Source organism: Salvelinus alpinus, chromosome 31, assembly GCF_045679555.1.
Source record: "Salvelinus alpinus chromosome 31, SLU_Salpinus.1, whole genome shotgun sequence".
In the NCBI taxonomy this organism is placed as follows: Eukaryota; Metazoa; Chordata; class Actinopteri; order Salmoniformes; family Salmonidae; genus Salvelinus; species Salvelinus alpinus.
The window spans coordinates 39,940,082-39,964,941 of NC_092116.1; the positions used below are offsets into that span (position 1 = coordinate 39,940,082).

The 24,860-nt window shown below is 41.7% G+C and overlaps 2 protein-coding genes across 3 annotated transcripts in view; one reads left to right on the forward strand and one right to left on the reverse strand.

The window, feature by feature from the left end:
• LOC139561632 (Fc receptor-like protein 5) overlaps positions 1 to 24,860 on the forward strand; it is a gene marked incomplete in the record, with an annotated part of 1,233,720 nt that overhangs the window by 787,610 nt on the left and 421,250 nt on the right.
• LOC139561633 (butyrophilin-like protein 2) overlaps positions 1 to 24,860 on the reverse strand; it is a 494,010-nt gene that overhangs the window by 279,590 nt on the left and 189,560 nt on the right. Inside the window, exon 6 of one of the 2 annotated variants that reach the window (XM_071378857.1) lies at positions 21,930 to 22,214. The exons of the other annotated variant lie outside the window; for it this stretch is intronic. Coding sequence (XP_071234958.1) covers positions 21,930 to 22,214 — 285 coding nt within the window. The remainder of the gene's footprint in view (positions 1 to 21,929; positions 22,215 to 24,860) is intronic. 2 annotated transcript variants of the gene reach the window in all.

The window sequence follows — 24,860 nt, forward strand, 5'->3', positions numbered from 1 at the left end:
GAGCCTGGTTCCTCTCTACCCAGTACAGCCAGTAGAGGACTGGTCACCCCTCAGACCCTGGATCCTCTGGTCTACCCAGTACAGCCAGAAGAGGACTGGTCACCCCTCAGAACCTGGTTCCTCTGGTCTACCCAGTACAGCCAGTAGAGGACTGGTCACCCCTCAGAGCCTGGTTCCTCTGGTCTACCCAGTACAGCCAGTAGAGGACAGGTCACCCATCAGTGCCTGGTTCCTCTGGTCTACCCAGTACAGCCAGTAGAGGACTGGTCACCCCTCAGAGCCTGGTTCCTCTCTACCCAGTACAGCCAGTAGAGGACAGGTCACCCATCAGTGCCTGGTTCCTCTGGTCTACCCAGTACAGCCAGTAGAGGACTGGTCACCCCTCAGAGCCTGGTTCCTCTCTACCCAGTACAGACAGTAGAGGACTGGTCACCCCTCAGAGCCTGGTTCCTCTGGTCTACCCAGTACAGCCAGTAGAGGACTGGTCACCCCTCAGAGCCTGGTTCCTCTCTACCCAGTACAGCCAGTAGAGGACAGGTCACCCATCAGTGCCTGGTTCCTCTGGTCTACCCAGTACAGCCAGTAGAGGACTGGTCACCCCTCAGAGCCTGGTTCCTCTCTACCCAGTACAGCCAGTAGAGGACTGGTCACCCCTCAGAAACTGGATCCTCTGGTATACCCAGTACAGTCAGTAGAGGACTGGTCACCCCTCAGAGCCTGGTTCCTCTGTCCTACCCAGTACAGCCAGTAGAGGACTGGTCACCCCTCAGAGCCTGGTTCCTCTCTACCCAGTACAGCCAGTAGAGGACTGGTCACCCCTCAGAGCCTGGTTCCTCTGGTCTACCAAGTACAGCCAGTAGAGGACTGGTCACACCTCAGACCCTGGGTCCTCTGGTCTACCCAGTACAGCCAGTAGAGGACTGGTCACCCCTCAGACCCTGGGTCCTCTGGTCTACCCAGTACAGCCAGTAGAGGACTGGTCACCCCTCAGAGCCTGGTTCCTCTCTAGGCATCGTCCTAGGTTCTGGCCTTTCTAGGGAGTTTTTCCTAGCCACCGTGCTTCTAAATCTGCATTGCTTGCTGTTTTGGGTTTTAGGCTGGGTTTCTGTACAGCACTTTGTTACATCGGCTGATGTAAAAAGGGCTTCATAAATACATTTGATTGATCGAGTGATGCTGGGCGATTAGGCCTGGCTCGCAGTCGGCGTTCCAATTCATCCCAAAGGTGTTCGATGAGGTTGAGGTCAGGGCTCTGTGCAGGCCAGTCAAGTTGTTCCACACCGATCTCAACAAACCATTTTTGTATGGACCTCGCTTTGTGCACAGGGACATTGTCATACTGAAACAGGAAAGGACCTTCCCCAAACTGTTGCCACAAAGTTGGAAGCACAGAATCGTCTAGAATGTCATTGTATCCTGTAAGGTTTAGATTTCCCTTCACTTGAACTAAGGGGCCTAACCCGAACCATGAAAAACAGCCCCAGACCATTATTCCTCCTCCACCAAACTTTACAGTTGGCACTATGCATTGGGGAAGGTAGTGTTCTCCTGGCATCCGCCAAACCCAGATTCATCTGTCAGATTTAGTGTAGTTAAGCAGTTTAATATATGGTGTAGTTAAGCAGTGTAATATATATGTAGTTAATCAGTGTAATATATAGTGTAGTTAATCTATGTAATATATAGTGTATATATTTTTTAAGGAAAGTGTTTTCACTCAAATAATCATTGAATCATGAGATTCATACAGTATATATTTTTAAGGAAAGTGTTTTCACTTAAATAATCATTGAATCATGAGATTCATACAGTATATATTTTTAAGGAAAGTGTTTTCACTTAAATCAATGAAATACATGCAGTTGTCCAACTCACCCTTCTCTCTTGTGACCTTCTCTGTAGATAGAAGATAAAACATGATGCATTATGGGTACCAGAACATGAAGACAGACTACATCCTCTCTATTCTGACCTCCTCTGTAGACAGAAGATAAAACATGATGTATTATGGGAAATAGAACATGAAGACAGACTACATCCTCTCTATTCTGACCTTCTCTGTAGACAGAAAATAAAACATGATGTATTATGGGTACTAGAACATGAAGACAGACTACATCCTCTCTATTCTGACCTCCTCTGTAGACAGTAGATAAAACATGATGTATTATGGGTACTAGAACATGAAGACAGACTACATCCTCTCTATTCTGACCTCCTCTGTAGACAGTAGATAAAACATGATGTATTATGGGTACTAGAACATGAAGACGGACTACATCCTCTCTATTCTCTATAGACAGTAGAAAAAACATGATGTATTATGGGTAATTTCCTCTATTTCCTTTGATAATGTTGGTCATGTTGAAATTGACATGAATATAGTAAACACAGAGACAACACTTACCCAGCTGTCCAGTCAGGGTTTTATTGAGTTCATCTAGGGCGGGGAAAATATATTCACTCAACTTGTCAAAAATAAATATAGACAGACAGACAGGGACATAGACGGACAGACAGGGACATAGACGGACAGACAGTAACATAGACAGACAGACAGGAACATAGACAGACAGACAGGAACATAGATAGACAGACAGACAGGAACACAGACAGACAGACAGAAAGGTACATAGACAGAGAGACAGACAGACAGGTACATAGACAGTGAGACAGGAACATAGACAGACAGACAGGGACATAGATAGACAGACAGACAGACAGACAGGAACATAGACAGACAGGAACATAGACAGACAGACAGGTACATAGACAGACAGGGACATGGACAGACAGACAGGTACATAGACAGACAGAGAGAGACAGACAGGTACATAGACATACAGACAGACAGACAGACAGGTACATAGACAGACAGGAACATACACAGACAGACAGGTACATAGACAGACAGGTACATAGACAGACAGAGACAGACAGGAACATGGACAGACAGACAGGTACATAGACAGACAGAGAGAGACAGACAGACAGGGACATAGACAGACAGACAGGAACATAGACAGTACGTGAAGAGCCTGGTTCCTCTCTACCCAGTACAGCCAGTGAGGACTGGTCACCCCTCAGAGCCTGGGTCCTCTCTACCCAGTACAGCCAGTGAGGACTGGTCACCCCTCAGAACCTGGTTCCTCTCTACCCAGTACAGCCAGTAGAGGACTGGTCACCCATCAGAGCCTGGATCTGCTGGTCTACCCAGTACAGCCAGTAGAGGACTGGTCACCCCTCAGAGCCTGGTTCCTCTCTACCCAGTACAGCCAATAGAGGACTGGTCACCCCTCAGAGCCTGGTTCCTCTGGTCTACCCAGTACAGTCAGTAGAGGACTGGCCACCCCTCAGAGCCTGGTTCCTCTCTACCCAGTACAGCCAGTAGAGGACTGGCCACCCCTCAGAGCCTGGTTCCTCTGGTCTACCCAGTACAGCCAGTAGAGGACTGGTCACTCCTCAGAGCCTGGTTCCTCTGGTCAACCCAGTACAGCCAGTAGAGGACTGGTCACCCCTCAGAGCCTGGTTCCTCTGGTCTACCCAATACAGCCAGTAGAGGACTGGTCACCCTCAGAGCCTGGTTCCTCTGTCTTACCCTACACCGATCTCAACAAAACATTTTTGTATGGACCTCGCTTTGTGCACAGGGACATTGTCATACTGAAACAGGAAAGGACCTTCCCCAAACTGTTGCCACAAAGTTGGAAGCACAGAATCGTCTAGAATGTCATTGTATCCTGTAAGGTTTAGATTTCCCTTCACTGGAACTAAGGGGCCTAACCCGAACCATGAAAAACAGCCCCAGACCATTATTCCTCCTCCACCAAACTTTACAGTTGGCACTATGCATTGGGGAAGGTAGTGTTCTCCTGGCATCCGCCAAACCCAGATTCATCTGTCAGACTGCCAGATGGTGAAGCGTGATTCATCACTCCTGAGAACGTATTTCCACTAGTCCAAAGTCCAATGGCGGCGAGCTTTACATCACTCCACCCGATGCTTGGCATTGAGCATGGTGATCTTAGGCTTGTGTGCGGCTGCTCGGCCACGGAAACCCATTTCATGAAGCTCCAGACAAACAGTTATTGTGTTGACGTTGCATCCAAAGGCAGTTTGGAACTCAGTAGTGAGTGTTGCAACCGAGGAGAGACGGTTTTTACGGCCTTCAACACTTGGCGGTCCCATTCTGTGAGATTCTGTGGCCTACCACTAAACGGCTGAGACATTTTTGCTCCTAGATGTTTCCACTCCACAATAACAGCACTTACACTTGACCGGGGCAGCTCTAGCAGGGCAGCAACTTGAAGAACTGACTTGTAGGAAAGGTGGCATCCTAAGACAGTGCCACGTTGAAAGTCACTGAGCTCTTCAGTAAGGCCATTCTACTGACACTGTTTGTCTATGGAGATTGCATGGCTGTGTGCTTGATTTTATACACCTGTCAGCAACGGGTGTGGCTGAAATAGAATTTACTAATTTAAAGAGTTGTCCACATACTTTTGTATATATAGCGTAGTTAATCAGTGTAATATATAGTGTAGTTAATCAGTGTAATATATAGTATAGTTAATCAGTGTAATATATAGTGTAGTTAATCAGTGTAATATATAGTGTAGTTAATCAGTGTAATATATAGTGTAGTTAATCAGTGTAATATATAGTGTAGTTAATCAGGGTAATATATAGTGTAGTTAATCAGTTAAATATATAGTGTAATATATAGTGTAGTTAGTCAGTGTAATATATAGTGTAGTTAATCAGTGTAATATATAGTGTAGTTAATCAGTGTAATATATAGTGTAGTTAAGCAGTGTAATATATAGTGTAGTAAATCAGTGTAATATATAGTGTAGTTAATCAGTGTAATATATAGTGTAGTTAATCAGTGTAATATATAGTGTAATATATAGTGTAGTTAATCAGTGTAATATATCGTGTAGTTAATCAGTGTAAAATATAGTGTAGTTAGCCTGTGTAATATATAGTGTAGTTAATCAGTGTAATATATAGTGTAGTTAATCAGTGTAATATATAGTGTAGTTAATCAGTATAATATATAGTGTGGTTAATCAGTGTAATATATAGTGTAGTTAATCAGTGTAAAATATAGTGTAGTTAATCAGTGTAATATATAGTGTAGTTAACCAGTGTAATATATGGTGTAGTTAATCAGTGTAATATAAAGTGTAGTTAATCTCTGTAAAATATAGTGTAGTTAATCAGTGTAATATATAGTGTAGTTAACCAGTGTAATATATGGTGTAGTTAATCAGTGTAATATAAAGTGTAGTTAATCTGTGTAATATATAGTGTAGTTAAGCAGTTTAATATATAGTGTAGTTAATCAGTGTAATATATAGTGTAGTTAATCAGTGTAATATATAGTGTAGTTAATCAGTATAAAATATAGTGTAGTTAATCAGTGTAATATATAGTGTAGTTAATCAGTGTAATATATAGTGTAGTTAATCATTGTAATATATGGTGTAGTTAACCACTGTAATATATGGTGTAGTTAATCAGTGTAATATATAGTGTAGTTAATCAGTGTAATATATCGTGTAGGTAATCAGTGTAATATATTGTGTAGTTAATCAGTGTAATATATAGTGTAGTTAATCAGTGTAATATATAGTGTAGTTAATCTATGTAATATATAGTGTATATATTTTTTAAGGAAAGTGTTTTCACTTAAATAATCATTGAATCATGAGATTCATACAGTATATATTTTTAAGGAAAGTGTTTTCACTTAAATCAATGAAATACATGCAGTTGTCCAACTCACCCTTCTCTCTTGTGACCTTCTCTGTAGACAGAAGATAAAACATGATGCATTATGGGTACCAGAACACGAAGACAGACTACATCCTCTCTATTCTGACCTCCTCTGTAGACAGTAGATAAAACATGATGTATTATGGGTACTAGAACATGAAGACAGACTACATCCTCTCTATTCTGACCTCCTCTGTAGACAGTAGATAAAACATGATGTATTATGGGTACTAGAACATGAAGACAGACTACATCCTCTCTATTCTGACCTCCTCTGTAGACAGTAGATAAAACATGATGTATTATGGGTACTAGAACATGAAGACGGACTACATCCTCTCTATTCTCTATAGACAGTAGAAAAAACATGATGTATTATGGGTAATTTCCTCTATTTCCTTTGATAATGTTGGTAATGTTGAAAATGACATGAATATAGTAAACACAGAGACAACACTTACCCAGCTGTCCAGTCAGGTTTTTATTGAGTTCATCTAGGGCGGGGAAAATATATTCACTCAACTTGTCAAAAATAAATATAGACAGACAGACAGGGACATAGACGGACAGACAGGGACATAGACGGACAGACAGTAACATAGACAGACAGACAGGAACATAGACAGACAGACAGGAACATAGATAGACAGACAGACAGGAACACAGACAGACAGACAGAAAGGTACATAGACAGAGAGACAGACAGACAGGTACATAGACAGTGAGACAGGAACATAGACAGACAGACAGGGACATAGATAGACAGACAGACAGACAGACAGGAACATAGACAGACAGGAACATAGACAGACAGACAGACAGGTACATAGACAGACAGGGACATGGACAGACAGACAGGTACATAGACAGACAGAGAGAGACAGACAGGTACATAGACATACAGACAGACAGACAGACAGGTACATAGACAGACAGGAACATACACAGACAGACAGGTACATAGACAGACAGGTACATAGACAGACAGAGACAGACAGGAACATGGACAGACAGACAGGTACATAGACAGACAGAGAGAGACAGACAGACAGGGACATAGACAGACAGACAGGAACATAGACAGTACGTGAAGAGCCTGGTTCCTCTCTACCCAGTACAGCCAGTGAGGACTGGTCACCCCTCAGAGCCTGGGTCCTCTCTACCCAGTACAGCCAGTGAGGACTGGTCACCCCTCAGAACCTGGTTCCTCTCTACCCAGTACAGCCAGTAGAGGACTGGTCACCCATCAGAGCCTGGATCTGCTGGTCTACCCAGTACAGCCAGTAGAGGACTGGTCACCCCTCAGAGCCTGGTTCCTCTCTACCCAGTACAGCCAATAGAGGACTGGTCACCCCTCAGAGCCTGGTTCCTCTGGTCTACCCAGTACAGTCAGTAGAGGACTGGCCACCCCTCAGAGCCTGGTTCCTCTCTACCCAGTACAGCCAGTAGAGGACTGGCCACCCCTCAGAGCCTGGTTCCTCTGGTCTACCCAGTACAGCCAGTAGAGGACTGGTCACTCCTCAGAGCCTGGTTCCTCTGGTCAACCCAGTACAGCCAGTAGAGGACTGGTCACCCCTCAGAGCCTGGTTCCTCTGGTCTACCCAATACAGCCAGTAGAGGACTGGTCACCCTCAGAGCCTGGTTCCTCTGTCTTACCCTACACCGATCTCAACAAAACATTTTTGTATGGACCTCGCTTTGTGCACAGGGACATTGTCATACTGAAACAGGAAAGGACCTTCCCCAAACTGTTGCCACAAAGTTGGAAGCACAGAATCGTCTAGAATGTCATTGTATCCTGTAAGGTTTAGATTTCCCTTCACTGGAACTAAGGGGCCTAACCCGAACCATGAAAAACAGCCCCAGACCATTATTCCTCCTCCACCAAACTTTACAGTTGGCACTATGCATTGGGGAAGGTAGTGTTCTCCTGGCATCCGCCAAACCCAGATTCATCTGTCAGACTGCCAGATGGTGAAGCGTGATTCATCACTCCTGAGAACGTATTTCCACTAGTCCAAAGTCCAATGGCGGCGAGATTTACATCACTCCACCCGATGCTTGGCATTGAGCATGGTGATCTTAGGCTTGTGTGCGGCTGCTCGGCCACGGAAACCCATTTCATGAAGCTCCAGACAAACAGTTATTGTGTTGACGTTGCATCCAAAGGCAGTTTGGAACTCAGTAGTGAGTGTTGCAACCGAGGAGAGACGGTTTTTACGGCCTTCAACACTTGGCGGTCCCATTCTGTGAGATTCTGTGGCCTACCACTAAACGGCTGAGACATTTTTGCTCCTAGATGTTTCCACTCCACAATAACAGCACTTACACTTGACCGGGGCAGCTCTAGCAGGGCAGCAACTTGAAGAACTGACTTGTAGGAAAGGTGGCATCCTAAGACAGTGCCACGTTGAAAGTCACTGAGCTCTTCAGTAAGGCCATTCTACTGACACTGTTTGTCTATGGAGATTGCATGGCTGTGTGCTTGATTTTATACACCTGTCAGCAACGGGTGTGGCTGAAATAGAATTTACTAATTTAAAGAGTTGTCCACATACTTTTGTATATATAGCGTAGTTAATCAGTGTAATATATAGTGTAGTTAATCAGTGTAATATATAGTATAGTTAATCAGTGTAATATATAGTGTAGTTAATCAGTGTAATATATAGTGTAGTTAATCAGTGTAATATATAGTGTAGTTAATCAGTGTAATATATAGTGTAGTTAATCAGGGTAATATATAGTGTAGTTAATCAGTTAAATATATAGTGTAATATATAGTGTAGTTAGTCAGTGTAATATATAGTGTAGTTAATCAGTGTAATATATAGTGTAGTTAATCAGTGTAATATATAGTGTAGTTAAGCAGTGTAATATATAGTGTAGTAAATCAGTGTAATATATAGTGTAGTTAATCAGTGTAATATATAGTGTAGTTAATCAGTGTAATATATAGTGTAATATATAGTGTAGTTAATCAGTGTAATATATCGTGTAGTTAATCAGTGTAAAATATAGTGTAGTTAGCCTGTGTAATATATAGTGTAGTTAATCAGTGTAATATATAGTGTAGTTAATCAGTGTAATATATAGTGTAGTTAATCAGTATAATATATAGTGTGGTTAATCAGTGTAATATATAGTGTAGTTAATCAGTGTAAAATATAGTGTAGTTAATCAGTGTAATATATAGTGTAGTTAACCAGTGTAATATATGGTGTAGTTAATCAGTGTAATATAAAGTGTAGTTAATCTCTGTAAAATATAGTGTAGTTAATCAGTGTAATATATAGTGTAGTTAACCAGTGTAATATATGGTGTAGTTAATCAGTGTAATATAAAGTGTAGTTAATCTGTGTAATATATAGTGTAGTTAAGCAGTTTAATATATAGTGTAGTTAATCAGTGTAATATATAGTGTAGTTAATCAGTGTAATATATAGTGTAGTTAATCAGTATAAAATATAGTGTAGTTAATCAGTGTAATATATAGTGTAGTTAATCAGTGTAATATATAGTGTAGTTAATCATTGTAATATATGGTGTAGTTAACCACTGTAATATATGGTGTAGTTAATCAGTGTAATATATAGTGTAGTTAATCAGTGTAATATATCGTGTAGGTAATCAGTGTAATATATTGTGTAGTTAATCAGTGTAATATATAGTGTAGTTAATCAGTGTAATATATAGTGTAGTTAATCTATGTAATATATAGTGTATATATTTTTTAAGGAAAGTGTTTTCACTTAAATAATCATTGAATCATGAGATTCATACAGTATATATTTTTAAGGAAAGTGTTTTCACTTAAATCAATGAAATACATGAGGTTGTCCAACTCACCCTTCTCTCTTGTGACCTTCTCTGTAGACAGAAGATAAAACATGATGCATTATGGGTACCAGAACACGAAGACAGACTACATCCTCTCTATTCTGACCTCCTCTGTAGACAGTAGATAAAACATGATGTATTATGGGTACTAGAACATGAAGACAGACTACATCCTCTCTATTCTGACCTCCTCTGTAGACAGTAGATAAAACATGATGTATTATGGGTACTAGAACATGAAGACAGACTACATCCTCTCTATTCTGACCTCCTCTGTAGACAGTAGATAAAACATGATGTATTATGGGTACTAGAACATGAAGACGGACTACATCCTCTCTATTCTCTATAGACAGTAGAAAAAACATGATGTATTATGGGTAATTTCCTCTATTTCCTTTGATAATGTTGGTAATGTTGAAAATGACATGAATATAGTAAACACAGAGACAACACTTACCCAGCTGTCCAGTCAGGTTTTTATTGAGTTCATCTAGGGCGGGGAAAATATATTCACTCAACTTGTCAAAAATAAATATAGACAGACAGACAGGGACATAGACGGACAGACAGGGACATAGACGGACAGACAGTAACATAGACAGACAGACAGGAACATAGACAGACAGACAGGAACATAGATAGACAGACAGACAGGAACACAGACAGACAGACAGAAAGGTACATAGACAGAGAGACAGACAGACAGGTACATAGACAGTGAGACAGGAACATAGACAGACAGACAGGGACATAGATAGACAGACAGACAGACAGGAACATAGACAGACAGGAACATAGACAGACAGACAGACAGGGACAGAGACAGACAGGAACATGGACAGACAGACAGGTACATAGACAGACAGAGAGAGACAGACAGGTACATAGACATACAGACAGACAGACAGACAGGTACATAGACAGACAGGAACATAGACAGACAGGTACATAGACAGACAGAGGCAGACAGGAACATGGACAGACAGACAGGTACATAGACAGACAGAGAGAGACAGACAGACAGGGACATAGACAGACAGACAGGAACATAGACAGTACGTGAAGAGCCTGGTTCCTCTCTACCCAGCACAGCCAGTGAGGACTGGTCACCCCTCAGAGCCTGGGTCCTCTCTACCCAGTACAGCCAGTGAGGACTGGTCACCCCTCAGAACCTGGTTCCTCTCTACCCAGTACAGCCAGTAGAGGTCTGGTCACCCATCAGAGCCTGGATCTGCTGGTCTACCTAGTACAGCCAGTAGAGGACTGGTCACCCCTCAGAGCCTGGTTCCTCTCTAGGCATCTTCCTAGGTTCCTGCCTTTCAAGGGAGTTTTTCCTAGCCACCGTGCTTCTACATCTGCATTGCTTGCTGTTTGGGGTTTTAGGCTGGGTTTCTGTACAGCACTTTGTCACATCAGCTGATGTAAAAAGGGCTTCATAAATACATTTGATTGATCGATTGATGCTGGGCGATTAGGCCTGGCTCGCAGTCGGCGTTCCAATTCATCCCAAAGGTGTTCGATGAGGTTGAGGTCAGGGCTCTGTGCAGGCCAGTCAAGTTGTTCCACACCGATCTCAACAAAACATTTTTGTATGGACCTCGCTTTGTGCACAGGGACATTGTCATACTGAAACAGGAAAGGACCTTCCCCAAACTGTTGCCACAAAGTTGGAAGCACAGAATCGTCTAGAATGTCATTGTATCATGTAAGGTTTAGATTTCCCTTCACTGGAACTAAGGGGCCTAACCCGAACCATGAAAAACAGCCCCAGACCATTATTCCTCCTCCACCAAACTTTACAGTTGGCACTATGCATTGGGGAAGGTAGTGTTCTCCTGGCATCCGCCAAACCCAGATTCATCTGTCAGACTGCCAGATGGTGAAGCGTGATTCATCACTCCTGAGAACGTATTTCCACTAGTCCAAAGTCCAATGGCGGCGAGCTTTACATCACTCCACCCGATGCTTGGCATTGAGCATGGTGATCTTAGGCTTGTGTGCGGCTGCTCGGCCACGGAAACCCATTTCATGAAGCTCCAGACAAACAGTTATTGTGTTGACGTTGCATCCAAAGGCAGTTTGGAACTCAGTAGTGAGTGTTGCAACCGAGGAGAGACGGTTTTTACGGCCTTCAACACTTGGCGGTCCCATTCTGTGAGATTCTGTGGCCTACCACTAAACGGCTGAGACATTTTTGCTCCTAGATGTTTCCACTCCACAATAACAGCACTTACACTTGACCGGGGCAGCTCTAGCAGGGCAGCAACTTGAAGAACTGACTTGTAGGAAAGGTGGCATCCTAAGACAGTGCCACGTTGAAAGTCACTGAGCTCTTCAGTAAGGCCATTCTACTGACACTGTTTGTCTATGGAGATTGCATGGCTGTGTGCTTGATTTTATACACCTGTCAGCAACGGGTGTGGCTGAAATAGAATCTACTAATTTAAAGAGTTGTCCACATACTTTTGTATATATAGCGTAGTTAATCAGTGTAATATATAGTGTAGTTAATCAGTGTAATATATAGTATAGTTAATCAGTGTAATATATAGTGTAGTTAATCAGTGTAATATATAGTGTAGTTAATCAGTGTAATATATAGTGTAGTTAATCAGTGTAATATATAGTGTAGTTAATCAGGGTAATATATAGTGTAGTTAATCAGTTAAATATATAGTGTAATATATAGTGTAGTTAGTCAGTGTAATATATAGTGTAGTTAATCAGTGTAATATATAGTGTAGTTAATCAGTGTAATATATAGTGTAGTTAAGCAGTGTAATATATAGTGTAGTAAATCAGTGTAATATATAGTGTAGTTAATCAGTGTAATATATAGTGTAGTTAATCAGTGTAATATATAGTGTAATATATAGTGTAGTTAATCAGTGTAATATATCGTGTAGTTAATCAGTGTAAAATATAGTGTAGTTAGCCTGTGTAATATATAGTGTAGTTAATCAGTGTAATATATAGTGTAGTTAATCAGTGTAATATATAGTGTAGTTAATCAGTATAATATATAGTGTGGTTAATCAGTGTAATATATAGTGTAGTTAATCAGTGTAAAATATAGTGTAGTTAATCAGTGTAATATATAGTGTAGTTAACCAGTGTAATATATGGTGTAGTTAATCAGTGTAATATAAAGTGTAGTTAATCTCTGTAAAATATAGTGTAGTTAATCAGTGTAATATATAGTGTAGTTAACCAGTGTAATATATGGTGTAGTTAATCAGTGTAATATAAAGTGTAGTTAATCTGTGTAATATATAGTGTAGTTAAGCAGTTTAATATATAGTGTAGTTAATCAGTGTAATATATAGTGTAGTTAATCAGTGTAATATATAGTGTAGTTAATCAGTATAAATATAGTGTAGTTAATCAGTGTAATATATAGTGTAGTTAATCAGTGTAATATATAGTGTAGTTAATCATTGTAATATATGGTGTAGTTAACCACTGTAATATATGGTGTAGTTAATCAGTGTAATATATAGTGTAGTTAATCAGTGTAATATATCGTGTAGGTAATCAGTGTAATATATTGTGTAGTTAATCAGTGTAATATATAGTGTAGTTAATCAGTGTAATATATAGTGTAGTTAATCTATGTAATATATAGTGTATATATTTTTTAAGGAAAGTGTTTTCACTTAAATAATCATTGAATCATGAGATTCATACAGTATATATTTTTAAGGAAAGTGTTTTCACTTAAATCAATGAAATACATGCAGTTGTCCAACTCACCCTTCTCTCTTGTGACCTTCTCTGTAGACAGAAGATAAAACATGATGCATTATGGGTACCAGAACATGAAGACAGACTACATCCTCTCTATTCTGACCTCCTCTGTAGACAGTAGATAAAACATGATGTATTATGGGTACTAGAACATGAAGACAGACTACATCCTCTCTATTCTGACCTCCTCTGTAGACAGTAGATAAAACATGATGTATTATGGGTACTAGAACATGAAGACAGACTACATCCTCTCTATTCTGACCTCCTCTGTAGACAGTAGATAAAACATGATGTATTATGGGTACTAGAACATGAAGACAGACTACATCCTCTCTATTCTGACCTCCTCTGTAGACAGAAGATAAAACATGATGCATTATGGGAAATAGAACATGAAGACAGACTACATCCTCTCTATTCTGACCTCCTCTGTAGACAGTAGATAAAACATGATGTATTATGGGTACTAGAACATGAAGACAGACTACATCCTCTCTATTCTGACCTCCTCTGTAGACAGTAGATAAAACATGATGTATTATGGGTACTAGAACATGAAGACAGACTACATCCTCTCTATTCTGACCTCCTCTGTAGACAGTAGATAAAACATGATGTATTATGGGTACTAGAACATGAAGACAGACTACATCCTCTCTATTCTGACCTCCTCTGTAGACAGTAGAAAAAACATGATGTATTATGGGTAATTTCCTCTATTTCCTTTGATAATGTTGTCATGTTGAAAATGACATGAATATAGTAAACACAGAGACAACACTTACCCAGCTGTCCAGTCAGGTTTTTATTGAGTTCATCTAGGGCGGGGAAAATATATTCACTCAACTTGTCAAAAATAAATATAGACAGACAGACAGGGACATAGACGGACAGACAGGGACATAGACGGACAGACAGTAACATAGACAGACAGACAGGAACATAGACAGACAGACAGGAACATAGATAGACAGACAGAAAGGTACATAGACAGAGAGACAGACAGACAGGTACATAGACAGTGAGACAGGAACATAGACAGACAGACAGGGACATAGATAGACAGACAGACAGACAGGAACATAGACAGACAGGAACATAGACAGACAGACAGACAGGGACATAGACAGACAGGAACATGGACAGACAGACAGGTACATAGACAGACAGAGAGAGACAGACAGGTACATAGACATACAGACAGACAGACAGACAGGTACATAGACAGACAGGAACATACACAGACAGACAGGTACATAGACAGACAGGTACATAGACAGACAGAGACAGACAGGAACATGGACAGACAGACAGGTACATAGACAGACAGAGAGAGACAGACAGACAGGGACATAGACAGACAGACAGGAACATAGACAGTACGTGAAGAGCCTGGTTCCTCTCTACCCAGCACAGCCAGTGAGGACTGGTCACCCCTCAGAGCCTGGTTCCTCTCTACCCAGTACAGCCAGTGAGGACTGGTCACCCCTCAGAGCCTGGGTCCTCTCTACCCAGTACAGCCAGTGAGGACTGGTCACCCCTCAGAGCCTGGGTCCTCTCTACCCAGTACAGCCAGTGAGGACTGGTCACCCCTCAGAACCTGGTTCCTCTCTACCCAGTACAGCCAGTAGAGGTCTGGTCACCCATCAGAGCCTGGATCTGCTGGTCTACCCAGTACAGCCAGTAGAGGACTGGTCACCCCTCAGAGCCTGGTTCCTCTCTAGGCATCTTCCTAGGTTCCTGCCTTTCAAGGGAGTTTTTCCTAGCCACTGTGCTTCTACATCTGCATTGCTTGCTGTTTGGGGTTTTAGGCTGGGTTTCTGTAGAGCACTTTGTCACATCAGCTGATGTAAAAAGGGCTTCATAAATACATTTGATTGATCGATTGATGCTGGGCGATTAGGCCTGGCTCGCAGTCGGCGTTCCAATTCATCCCAAAGGTGTTCGATGAGGTTGAGGTCAGGGCTCTGTGCAGGCCAGTCAAGTTGTTCCACACTGATCTCAACAAACCATTTTTGTATGGACCTCGCTTTGTGCACAGGGACATTGTCATACTGAAACAGGAAAGGACCTTCCCCAAACTGTTGCCACAAAGTTGGAAGCACAGAATCGTCTAGAATGTCATTGTATCCTGTAAGGTTTAGATTTCCCTTCACTGGAACTAAGGGGCCTAGCCCGAACCATGAAAAACAGCCCCAGACCATTATTCCTCCTCCACCAAACTTTACAGTTGGCACTATGCATTGGGGAAGGTGGTGTTCTCCTGGCATCCGCCAAACCCAGATTCATCTGTCAGACTGCCAGATGGTGAAGCGTGATTCATCACTTCTGAGAACGTATTTCCACTAGTCCAAAGTCCAATGGCGGCGAGCTTTACACCACTCCACCCTACGTTTGGCATTGAGCATGGTGATCTTAGGCTTGTATGCAGCTGCTCGGCCACGGAAACCCATTTCATGAAGCTCCAGACAAACAGTTATTGTGTTGACGTTGCATCCAAAGGCAGTTTGGAACTCTGTAGTGAGTGTTGCAACCGAGGACAGACGATTTTTACGGCCTTCAACACTTGGCGGTCCCATTCTGTGAGATTCTGTGGCCTACCACTAAACGGCTGAGACATTTTTGCTCCTAGATGTTTCCACTCCACAATAACAGCACTTACACTTGACCGGGGCAGCTCTAGCAGGGCAGAAACTTGACGAACTGACTTATAGAAAGGTGGCATCCTAAGACAGTGCCACGTTGAAAGTCACTGAGCTCTTCAGTAAGGCCATTCTACTGACACTGTTTGTCTATGGAGATTGCATGGCTGTGTGCTTGATTTTATACACCTGTCAGCAACGGGTGTGGCTGAAATAGAATCTACTAATTTAAAGAGTTGTCCACATACTTTTGTATATATAGCGTAGTTAATCAGTGTAATATATAGTATAGTTAATCAGTGTAATATATAGTGTAGTTAATCAGTGTAATATATAGTGTAGTTAATCAGTGTAATATATAGTGTAGTTAATCAGTGTAATATATCGTGTAGTTAATCAGTGTAATATATAGTGTAGTTAGCCTGTGTAATATATAGTGTAGTTAATCAGTGTAATATATAGTGTAGTTAATCAGTATAATATATGGTGTAGTTAATCAGTGTAATATAAAGTGTAGTTAAGCAGTGTAATATATAGTGTAGTTAATCAGTGTAATATATAGTGTAGTTAATCAGTGTAATATATAGTGTAGTTAATCAGTATAATATATAGTGTAGTTAACCACTGTAATATATAGTGTAGTTAATCAGTGTAAAATATAGTGTAGTTAATCAGTGTAATATATCGTGTAGTTAATCAGTGTAATATATAGTGTAGTTAATCTGTGTAATATATAGTGTATATATCTTTAAAGGAAAGTGTTTTCACTTAAATAATCATTGAGTCATATATATTTTCGTATATATTTTTTAAGGAAAGTGATATCACCTAAATCAATGAAATACATGCAGTTGTGCAACTCACCCTTCTCTCTTGTGACCTTGTCTGTAGACAGAAGATAAAACATGATGTATTATGGGAAATAGAACATGAAGACAGACTACATCCTCTCTATTCTGACCTCCTCTGTAGACAGTAGATAAAACATGATGTATTATGGGTACCAGAACATGAAGACAGACTACATCCTCTCTATTCTGACCTCCTCTGTAGACAGTAGATAAAACATGATGTATTATGGGTACTAGAACATGAAGACGGACTACATCCTCTCTATTCTCTATAGACAGTAGAAAAAACATGATGTATTATGGGTAATTTCCTCTATTTCCTTTGATAATGTTGGTAATGTTGAAAATGACATGAATATAGTAAACACAGAGACAACACTTACCCAGCTGTCCAGTCAGGTTTTTATTGAGTTCATCTAGGGCGGGGAAAATATATTCACTCAACTTGTCAAAAATAAATATAGACAGACAGACAGGAACATAGACAGACAGACAGGGACATAGACAGACAGACAGGAACATAGATAGACAGACAGGAACATAGACAGACAGACAGGAACATAGATAGACAGACAGGAACATAGATAGACAGACAGAAAGGTACATAGACAGAGAGACAGAGAGACAGCTACATAGACAGACAGACAGGAACAAAGACAGACAGACAGGAACATAGACAGACAGACAGGAACATAGACAGACAGACAGGAACATAGATAGACAGACAGATAGGAACATAGACAGACCGGAACATAGACAGACAGACAGGTACATAGACAGACAGACAGGAACATGGACAGACAGACAGGTACATAGACAGACAGAGAGAGACTGACAGACAGACAGACAGACAGACAGACAGACAGGGACATAGACAGACAGACAGGAACATAGACAGTACGTGAAGAGCCTGGTTCCTCTCTACCCAGCACAGCCAGTGAGGACTGGTCACCCCTCAGAGCCTGGGTCCTCTCTACCCAGTACAGCCAGTAGAGGTCTGGTCACCCATCAGAGCCTGGATCTGCTGGTCTACCCAGTACAGCCAGTAGAGGACTGGTCACCCCTCAGAGCCTGGTTCCTCTCTAGGCATCTTCCTAGGTTCCTGCCTTTCAAGGGAGTTTTTCCTAGCCACTGTGCTTCTACATCTGCATTGCTTGCTGTTTGGGTTTTAGGCTGGGTTTCTGTACAGCACTTTGTGACATCGGCTGATGTAAAAAGGGATTCAAAAATACATTTGATTGATCGATTGATGCTGGCGATTAGGCCTGGCTCGCAATCGGCGTTCCAATTCATCCCAAAGGTGTTCGATGAGGTTGAGGTCAGGGCTCTGTGCAAGCCAGTCAAGTTCCTCTCTACCTAGTACAGCCAGTAGAGGACTGGTCACCCCTCAGAGCCTGGTTCCTCTCTACCCAGTACAGCCAGTAGAGGACTGGTCACCCCTCAGAGCCTGGTTCCTCTGGTCTACCCTGTACAGCCAGTAGAGGACTGGTCACCCCTCAGAGCCTGGTTCCTCTCTACCCAGTACAGTCAGTAGAGGACTGGTCACCCCTCAGAGCCTGGATCCTCTCTACCCAGTACAGCTAGTAGAGGACTGGTCACCCCGCAGAGCCTGGTTCCTCTCTACCCAGTACAGCCAGTAGAGGACTGGTCACCCCTCAGAGCCTGGTTCCTCTGGTCTACCCAGTACAGCCAGTAGAGTACTGGTCACCCCTCAGAGCCTGGATCCTCTGGTCTACCCAGTACAGCCAGTAGAGGGCTGGTCACCCCTCAGAGCCTGGTTCCTCTGGTCTACCCAGTACAGTCAGTAGAGGACTGGTCACCCCTCAGAGCCTGGTTCGTCTCTACCCAGTACAGCCAGTAGTGGACTGGTCACCCCTCAGAGCCTGGGTCCTCTGGTCTACCCAGTATAGCCAGTAGAGGACTGGTCACCCCTCAGAGCCTGGTTCCTCTTGTCTACCCAGTACAGCCAGTAGAGGACTGGTCACCCCTCAGAGCCTGGTTCCTCTCTACCCAGTACAGCCAGTAGAGGACTGGTCACCCCACAGAGCCTGGTTCCTCTCTACCCAGTACAGCCAGTAGAGGACTGGTCACCCCTCAGACCCTGGGTCCTCTGGTCTACCCAGTACAGCCAGTAGAGGTCTGGTCACCCCTCAAAGCCTGGTTCCTCTGGTCTACCCAGTACAGTCAGTAGAGGACTGGTCACCCCTCAGAGCCGGGTTCCTCTCTACCCAGTACAGCCAGTAGAGGACTGGTCACCCCTCAGAGCCTGGTTCCTCTGGTCTACCCAGTACAGCCAGTAGAGGACTGACACCCCTCAGAGCCTGGTTCCTCTGGTCTACCCAGTACAGCCAGTAGAGGAGTGGTCACCCCTCAGAGCCTGTTTCCTCTCTAGGTTTCTTCCTAAGTTCTATTATGGGTACTAGAACATGAAGACAGACTACTCCCTCTCTATTCTAAAATCTGAATAGAAATGAATAGAGTCTAATGGACAGTATATGGGTCATTCCTAGTTAAATCCTGATCTAATACAGGACTGGTCTGAAGGTAACCTGGTATAAATGAATAGAGTCTAATGGACAGTATATGGGTCATTCCTAGTTATATCCTAATCTAATACAGGACTGGTCTGAAGGTAACCTGGTATAAATAGAGTCTAATGGACAGTATATCGGCCATTCCTAGTTATATCCTAATCTAATACAGGACTGGTCTGAAGGTAACCTGGTATAAATGAATAGAGTCTAATAGACAGTATATGGGTCATTACTAGTTATATATTGATCTAATACAGGACTGGTCTGAAGGTAACCTGGTATAAATGAATAGAGTCTAATGGACAGTATATGGGTCATTCCTAGTTATATCCTGATCTAATACAGGACTGGTCTGAAGGTAACCTGGTATAAATGAATAGAGTCTAATGGACAGTATATGGGTCATTCCTAGTTATATCCTGATCTAATACAGGACTGGTCTGAAGGTAACCTGGTATAAATGAATAGAGTCTAATGGACAGTATATGGGTCATTCCTAGTTATATCCTGATCTAATACAGGTCTGGTCTGAAGGTAACCTGGTATAAATGAATAGAGTCTAATGGACAGTATATGAGTCATTCCTAGTTATATCCTGATCTAATACAGGACTGGTCTGAAGGTAACCTGGTATAAATGAATAGAGTCTAATGGACAGTATATGGGTCATTCCTAGTTATATCCTGATCTAATACAGGACTGGTCTGAAGGTAACCTGGTATAAATGAATAGAGTCTAATGGACAGTATATGAGTCATTCCTAGTTATATCCTGATCTAATACAGGACTGGTCTGAAGGTAACCTGGTATAAATGAATAGAGTCTAATGGACAGTATATGGGTCATTCCTAGTTATATCCTGATCTAATACAGGACTGGTCTGAAGGTAACCTGGTATAAATGAATAGAGTCTAATGGACAGTATATGGGTCATTCCTAGTTATATCCTGATCTAATACAGGACTGGTCTGAAGGTAACCTGGTATAAATTAATAGAGTCTAATGGACAGTATATGGGTCATTCCTAGTTATATCCTGATCTAATACAGGTCTGGTCTGAAGGTAACCTGGTATAAATGAATAGAGTCCAATGGACAGTATATGGGTCATTCCTAGTTATATCCTGATCTTTCTAATACAGGACTGGTCTGAAGGTAACCTGGTATAAATGAATAGAGTCTAATGGACAGTATATGGGTCATTCCTAGTTATATCCTGATCTAATACAGGACTGGTCTGAAGGTAACCTGGTATAAATGAATAGAGTCTAATGGACAGTATATGGGTCATTCCTAGTTATATCCTGATCTAATACAGGACTGGTCTGAAGGTAACCTGGTATAAATGAATAGAGTCTAATGGACAGTATATGGGTCATTCCTAGTTATATCCTGATCTAATACAGGACTGGTCTGAAGGTAACCTGGTATAAATGAATAGAGTCTAATGGACAGTATATGGGTCATTCCTAGTTATATCCTGATATAATACAGGACTGGTCTGAAGGTAACCTGGTATAAATGAATAGAGTCTAATGGACAGTATATGGGTCATTCCTAGTTATATCCTGATCTAATACAGGACTGGTCTGAAGGTAACCTGGTATAAATGAATAGAGTCTAATGGACAGTATATGGGTCATTCCTAGTTATATCCTGATCTAATACAGCACTGGTCTGAAGGTAACCTGGTATAAATGAATAGAGTCTAATGGACAGTATATGGGTCATTCCTAGTTATATCCTGATCTAATACAGGACTGGTCTGAAGGTAACCTGGTATAAATGAATAGAGTCTAATGGACAGTATATGGGTCATTTCTAGTTATATCCTGATCTAATACAGGACTGGTCTGAAGGTAACCTGGTATAAATGAATAGAGTCTAATGGACAGTATATGGGTCATTCCTAGTTATATCCTGATCTAATAAAGGACTGGTCTGAAGGTAACCTGGTATAAATGAATAGAGTCTAATGGTCAGCATATGGGTCATTCCTAGTTATATCCTGATCTAATACAGGACTGGTCTGCAGGTAACCTGGTATAAATTAATAGAGTCTAATGGACAGTATATGGGTCATTCCTAGTAATATCCTGATCTAATACAGGACTGGTCTGAAGGTAACCTGGTATAAATGAATAGAGTCTAATGGACAGTATATGGGTCATTCCAAGTGCTCTTAATGATTAGACATCAAGGACCAGTCAGAGATCAAGGTTAAACTCACCAGTATGTTTTCTCCACTTGTAGACACCAGCTGAAGCTGCAAGAACTACAACAGCTGCTGCTGCTATTGACAGACCAACCTTCCACCCGTAGGTTAATATAGGAAACACCTCATCTGAAACAGAGAAGTCATGTCAAACCATTACAACACTACATATATACTGTACAGGAAGTAAAGCATCATTTATAAATACTACTGAACACAGACCAATAAGGTCATCCCTTAGGAAACCGTCCTCCACTAACTAGTCTAACTAACTAGGGGTCTCAGGTATTTGGGTTAAACAATTAAGACCTCACCTGGGACATGAATCTCTGTCTCCTTCAGGTGGTTGATCTCCTGCTGATTAACTCTACAGGTGAACCTGTTGGTGTCAGTCTGGTCCACGGTGACATGTTGTCTCACAGCGTAGAGGCCCTCTGAGTCCCTGTGTCTCTCTGGAGGTCCATCAGCAGGGAGGATGGTTCCAGAACTGTCCAGCCACTCCATCTCAGGTTCAGGAAACCAGCCTCCAGACTCACACTTCAGGACGAACCCCCAGCCTTTGGTTCCAACAATAGAGATCACTGGCTGAGATACAGCACCTACACAGATACAAGATAAAACAGAGATCACTGGCTGAGATACAGCACCTACACAGATACAAGATAAAACAGAGATCACTGGCTGAGATACAGCACCTACACAGATACAAGATAAAACAGAGATCACTGGCTGAGATACAGCACCTACAGATACAAGATAAAACAGAGATCACTGGCTGAGATACAGCACCTACACAGATACAAGATAAAACAGAGATCACTGGCTGAGATACAGCACCTAAACAGATACAAGATAAAACAGAGATCACTGGCTGAGATACAGCACCTACACAGATACAAGATAAAACAGAGATCACTGGCTGAGATACAGCACCTACACAGATACAAGATAAAACAGAGATCACTGGCTGAGATACAGCACCTAAACAGATACAAGATAAAACAGAGATCACTGGCTGAGATACAGCACCTACACAGATACAAGATAAAACAGAGATCACTAGCTGAGATACAGCACCTAAACAGATACAAGATAAAACAGAGATCACTGGCTGAGATACAGCACCTACACAGATACAAGATAAAACAGATATCACTAGCTGAGATACAGCACCTACACAGATACAAGATAAAACAGAGATCACTGGCTGAGATACAAGATAAATCAGAGATCACTGGCTGAGATACAGCACCTACACAGATACAAGATAAAACAGAGATCACTGGCTGAGATACAGCACCTACACAGATACAAGATAAAACAGAGATCACTGGCTGAGACACAGAACCTACACAGATACAAGATAAAACAGAGATCACTGGCTGAGATACAGCACCTACACAGATACAAGATAAAACAGAGATCACTGGCTGAGATACAAGATAAATCAGAGATCACTGGCTGAGATACAGCACCTACACAGATACAAGATAAAACAGAGATCACTGGCTGAGATACAGCACCTACACAGATACAAGATAAAACAGAGATCACTGGCTGAGATACAGCACCTACACAGATACAAGATAAAACAGAGATCACTGGCTGAGATACAGCACCTACAGATACAAGATAAAACAGAGATCACTGGCTGAGATACAGCACCTACACAGATACAAGATAAAACAGAGATCACTGGCTGAGATACAGCACCTAAACAGATACAAGATAAAACAGAGATCACTGGCTGAGATACAGCACCTACACAGATACAAGATAAAACAGATATCACTAGCTGAGATACAGCACCTAATAAGATACAAGATAAAACAGAGATCACTGGCTGAGGTACAGCACCTACACAGATACAAGATAAAACAGATATCACTAGCTGAGATACAGCACCTACACAGATACAAGATAAAACAGAGATCACTGGCTGAGATACAAGATAAATCAGAGATCACTGGCTGAGATACAGCACCTACACAGATACAAGATAAAACAGAGATCACTGGCTGAGATACAGCACCTACACAGATACAAGATAAAACAGAGATCACTGGCTGAGATACAGCACCTACACAGATACAAGATAAAACAGAGATCACTGGCTGAGATACAGCACCTACACAGATACAAGATAAAACAGAGATCACTAGCTGAGATACAGCACCTAAACAGATACAAGATAAAACAGAGATCACTGGCTGAGATACAGCACCTACACAGATACAAGATAAAACAGATATCACTAGCTGAGATACAGCACCTACACAGATACAAGATAAAACAGAGATCACTGGCTGAGATACAAGATAAATCAGAGATCACTGGCTGAGATACAGCACCTACACAGATACAAGATAAAACAGAGATCACTGGCTGAGATACAGCACCTACACAGATACAAGATAAAACAGAGATCACTGGCTGAGACACAGAACCTACACAGATACAAGATAAAACAGAGATCACTGGCTGAGATACAGCACCTACACAGATACAAGATAAAACAGAGATCACTGGCTGAGATACAAGATAAATCAGAGATCACTGGCTGAGATACAGCACCTACACAGATACAAGATAAAACAGAGATCACTGGCTGAGATACAGCACCTACACAGATACAAGATAAAACAGAGATCACTGGCTGAGATACAGCACCTACACAGATACAAGATAAAACAGAGATCACTGGCTGAGATACAGCACCTACAGATACAAGATAAAACAGAGATCACTGGCTGAGATACAGCACCTACACAGATACAAGATAAAACAGAGATCACTGGCTGAGATACAGCACCTAAACAGATACAAGATAAAACAGAGATCACTGGCTGAGATACAGCACCTACACAGATACAAGATAAAACAGATATCACTAGCTGAGATACAGCACCTAATAAGATACAAGATAAAACAGAGATCACTGGCTGAGGTACAGCACCTACACAGATACAAGATAAAACAGATATCACTAGCTGAGATACAGCACCTACACAGATACAAGATAAAACAGAGATCACTGGCTGAGATACAAGATAAATCAGAGATCACTGGCTGAGATACAGCACCTACACAGATACAAGATAAAACAGAGATCACTGGCTGAGATACAGCACCTACACAGATACAAGATAAAACAGAGATCACTGGCTGAGACACAGAACCTACACAGATACAAGATAAAACAGAGATCACTGGCTGAGATACAGCACCTACACAGATACAAGATA